We start from the raw sequence: 4,625 nt of genomic DNA, 5'->3' as shown, positions 1-4,625 counted from the left end.
GGTGACAAGTTAGGAACATTCCTCATGTACTGCGAAGGTTTCTTACTCAACATAAGGATAAAGAGTAAAGGAAAAAAATCACACACACACACCTTTTTTTAATAGCTTTTTTTTTTTTTTTTTTTTTTTCAGAAAAACATTTCTAATTTGTTATTTGAGACTTTTGCATGTATTTTGGTCATACCCACTCCTCAAGTCTTCCCTCTAACTCTTCTCAGACCACTTCTAACCACTTCTCCTTCCATCATAATGTTCTCTTAACCCACTGAACCCAGTTACTGCTGCCTGTGTGTGCAAAAACTAAAGGGGGAGATATTGGGCTCCATTCTGATCCTGGCTTGGGCCTTGAGGAAAAACTTGAGCCTGTCTTGAGTTTTGAGACTGGTCTCAGTCACTTCCGTATTGAGGTGACTCAGCAAGTCCTGTTTGGCCTTGCCCCTGCCCTGCCATTGATGAGTAGAGCTTTGCAATTGGCCCTGTCAGTCACTCCATACACTCCATAATGCTTCCCTGCCTCCTATGTCATCTTACCGCACCAAAAATCCCTGTCCCTATGTTCTGAATTTATACAAATGAGAGGCTGATGCCATAGAGTTGAGTTCGACTGGAGCATGGGCAACATAACAGATCCCACATCTCTGAAGAAAACCGACTCTCCCCCAGCAGCCATGAGCTGTCAGTTACTCCTCTGCCAGAAGTTGGGGAATCTTGTGATTCCTCTCTTCCATCCGAACTGGAATTTTGACTGGGTTGATCTCATGCAGAAAACAGCTCTGCTTGATTCCTGAGTATAATGGCCCTGTCATGTCCAGAAGACACTGTGTCACAGCAGTCTTCCCCAGCTTCTGCTTCTTGCCAGTCTTCCTCCATGTTCCCTGAGCCTTGAGGGATGGAGACACATGCCCCATTCAAGGCTGAGCATCTCTGAGCATGCACTCTGCACACTGACCAGTTGTGAGTCTCCGTATTAAGCAGTCTCTGCTGTGTAAAGAAGCCTCTGAAATGAGGTCCAAGGCTGCACTAATCTGTGCCTAATAGCTCCTGAAAACACAACGGAGTTTTTGTCCATAGACGGTATATATAGATGTGCTTTCCCAGGTCCGTAGAGTATAATATTTGTATTAGCTCAGTTTCCAAGTCTTATGAAGTAGAAATTAAAATACCCTATCATAAGAGTATAACTTTCATGGCATCAAAACTGTGCATAAGGATGGGAACTGGACAGTAAGGGTTAGACAGGTTTCTTATCTTCTGCTCTTTGGATTTTTACTTCTTAACCAACCTTCAAAGCTTCCATGTTCTGTAAAACTTACTACTTTCCTTAATCTCTCCTGCCCTTCCTCTTTCCCCTCTGCTTCCTTCTTTTTGCTCCATCCCTCTGTTTATTTCTGTTTCCATAAATGGAGAGGTGTTTAGACTCTGAAGTTAGTATTTTACGGTTATCAGGTAAAGTGAATTTGTTTAGTGTCAGATAGCTGGAGCCAGAGCACTTAACTTTTCTCTTATGATTACTCACAAGGGCCCATTTGCCCTGTCTGCACAAGATATTCCTACTTTTAGAATATTTAATAGTATTTCTAGATTCTTTGAAATTAGTCTAATTTAGCCTACATCAGCAACATACCTTAATGGTTTATTATTTTATATTTGCATGTTACCCATACCAGGTTAAGAGTTTTTAAATTTAGGCAGTTCATTTCAGAGTTGATCATATTTTGGGGGTATTTTTGTTGTTTTTGCTATGATAAATACCTGAGGAAACTACCCAGGACGAGGATTGGGGCAGGGGGCCTCACATGTCTGAGGTTTCAGTCCCCGTGTGCTCAGCTTTGTCACTGTGGGTCTGTAGTGAGGCAGAGTGCATCATGGTGACCATGGAGGGCCAGGGCACAGCATAGCCACCGGGACAGCTCCACCACCTAAAGTTTCTAGTGCCTCTCAAGTACAATCAAGCTCTCAGCACACAAGCCTGTGGACATTTCATATTCAAACCAGAACAGCAAAGTATACTGATTTTTTTTCTCTCCCTTTTATCTTTGCAGGATCTACTACAAGTGACCATCTGCAACACAAATCACAAAGTTCGTAAAAGAAACATGTTCAGCAATGCAGTTGTTGTCAAATACAAACCTTGTTACTATACTACACTGCTTCTTGTTCTCTACAACTTGTGACTCATGTACCAAAATACACACCAGTTATATATTGCCAAGAATTAAGACCATAGAGACTGAGTAGATGGAAAATGCCTAATTAATACATATATTCTTGTGCCTCATATTTCACCACAAGTACAGTGTACTGTTAGTAGTCCAAAACTGCTTTACTTTTGTAAAAACACTGGTTAATTTGTATAAGATATTATATAGCTTTTTATGCTTTAGAGATTAAATAATATCATGGGGGAAACTAATTTATTTTTGTCACTTCTAGATGGTGGTACCTCTTATAAAATGTTTGGGGGTAGTTTGATGTTATTTCTTCTTTTAATCAAAAGCCTATTCACAAAGTGGGATATATAGATGGATAAATATTTAGGCTGAAAGAATTTAACTTCTATCTTTACCTTGTTTTGGCTAATTGAAAAGGTTTCTAATATTGTTCATTTTCTGATCAATGACCTTTAAAATTCCTGTTGATTTTCTTTGTGCTCGAAAGGAATAAAATCTTTTTATCCAAACTGGTTTCCCCCATTCCCACCTCCACACAAATAAATGTCCAGGTTAAAGTTGCACTGATACCTGCTCTGCTTGTCTTCGTGCTCTATGCAAACTTCAGGCAAAGTTTTAAATACCATGTGCTATCTTCATTTCCCTTTATTTATATACCTGTCTTAACCTGCTCTGATTTCCTGCTCCTGCTGCTGATACACATGCAGTTGTAATATTGTATTGTAGGATGGCAAAGGCTATTGGACGTGAGGAACTCTTCTTGCATATTCTGTCATCTGCTGCAGTAGTGACTTCTCACTTTGGCACCTGCTAGTTCTAATACATGAAGGAAACAGATCTAGTAGTAGCCATACTGTGGCAGGAAGGACTGCTTAGCAGCTTGATCGCTGTCCTCCTCTGATTGACAGCTTGGTCATTAAATGCCTGATATTAGTTCATTTGACATTAGACCTTAGAAAACAGTTAACTAAGGCATTTTTGCACGATGAGAGCATTGTATGTAATCAGAATACGATTGTTCTTGAGTGTGCAGACAGAATTATACCTGAACAGTTTTAAACTTAAAGATTCTGGGGCGTCTGCTTTAAAAACGGGACTACGACAATGCACGCTGTGGCAAATGGACAGGGCTCCTCTAACATGATAGAGGTTATGTGGGTCCCTGAAATGAAGCCTAGTTCCTGTGTGTCTTAGTTTAGTGACGGTTCCCTTTGTAGTTGTTTATTTGTATCGTAAGTTTTTGGTAGCACCAAATGAATCTGTTATATGACAGACTTTTAAAATAATTTCTGTATATTATATATATGAAATGGCTTTTATTGAACAGCTATCTTCCACTTTAAATTTCTGGAACTATCATGATGTCAAAATAAAAAAGTAGGAAGAGTCTTTGCTGTTAGAAGAATGTGCTTATTTTGAATGTCTTTCTTTTTTATGGGACTTTACCAGAGTAGCTTTGAATGTTAGTGCAGTATTCTAACCAAACGTTTTAGCCAGTGAACCGCTGATGTACACACTAAGCAATGTATACCTCATCTGTGTAAATTAAGCCTGTTTGTGGGATGTGGAAATTGACTGTATATTTATGTATGTGGATATGTTCATGTACCCAGATCTCTGCTTTTAGTTTTCTCATTTTGTGTTCTTTTCAAATTGTTTTTATCATTGTGTGTGTATGGGGGTTTGCCTACAGTGTGTGTCTGTTCACTGCTCATATGCAAAACCCGTGCAAAACTAAAGGAAGGTGACCATCACATGCCCTGGAGCTAGAGTTACAGACAGTTGTGATCTCCCCTTTGGGTAATAGGAGTTGAACCCAGGTCCTCTGGAAGAGCAGCCAGAGTTCTCACTTGCTGAGCCATCCCTCCAGCCCCTCCTCTGATTGTATACTTGGAAAGTTCCACCTACTCTTTATATATGTAGAAGTGGCCTATTTTACAGTGGAAAAAAAGTAAGACTTAAACATCTGATTCTTCGTGTTTTCTTTAAGTTCGTTCCTAAAACTTAAAATCTCAAGTAAGACTTTTGGTTTCACAAAGTTGATATTTACTTCAGAGGGATGTTCTAGGCCTAATAGCATGTCCGTAGGATTTTAGGTAGACAAATGCAGCTAAATAGAAAGTATTTCCTCCAGGGCATTGGGAAAATGGCTCTCTCAGTTGAGTGCTTGCTATGCAAACATGAGGGCCTGAGTGTGGATTCCCAGTACCCAGAAAGCCACATATGGTCATACATGTCTGTAATTAGAGAGGTAGAGACTGCTAGATCCCTGGAACGTGCTGGCCAGCCAACCTTGCTGAATCAGTGAGACCCTGTCTCAGAAAGTAGGCTTGAGAGTAATTGAAGAGGAAACAGCATCCTTCTGTGGACTCCCAAGAGCATGAAGACAGAGCATAAAATACTTCATCAGATTGTTAGTTCTAATTGACCTTGTACCAGACTGCTGAAAACAAG

The 4,625-nt window shown here is 40.0% G+C and overlaps 1 protein-coding gene across 1 annotated transcript in view; it reads left to right on the top strand.

The window, feature by feature from the left end:
* The window catches only part of Ppp1r2 (protein phosphatase 1 regulatory inhibitor subunit 2), a 22,362-nt gene extending 18,221 nt beyond the window's left edge, over positions 1-4,141 (top strand). Inside the window, exon 6 of the mRNA XM_021185146.2 lies at positions 2,043-4,141. Coding sequence (XP_021040805.1) covers positions 2,043-2,089 — 47 coding nt within the window. The 3' untranslated portion in view covers positions 2,090-4,141. The remainder of the gene's footprint in view (positions 1-2,042) is intronic.
* The last annotated feature ends 484 nt before the right edge of the window (positions 4,142-4,625 follow it).

This window comes from Mus caroli, chromosome 16, assembly GCF_900094665.2.
Source record: "Mus caroli chromosome 16, CAROLI_EIJ_v1.1, whole genome shotgun sequence".
Classification (NCBI taxonomy): domain Eukaryota; kingdom Metazoa; phylum Chordata; class Mammalia; order Rodentia; family Muridae; genus Mus; species Mus caroli.
Note: the sequence above shows the minus strand (reverse complement) of the source record. Positions and strands in the feature narration are given on the sequence as shown.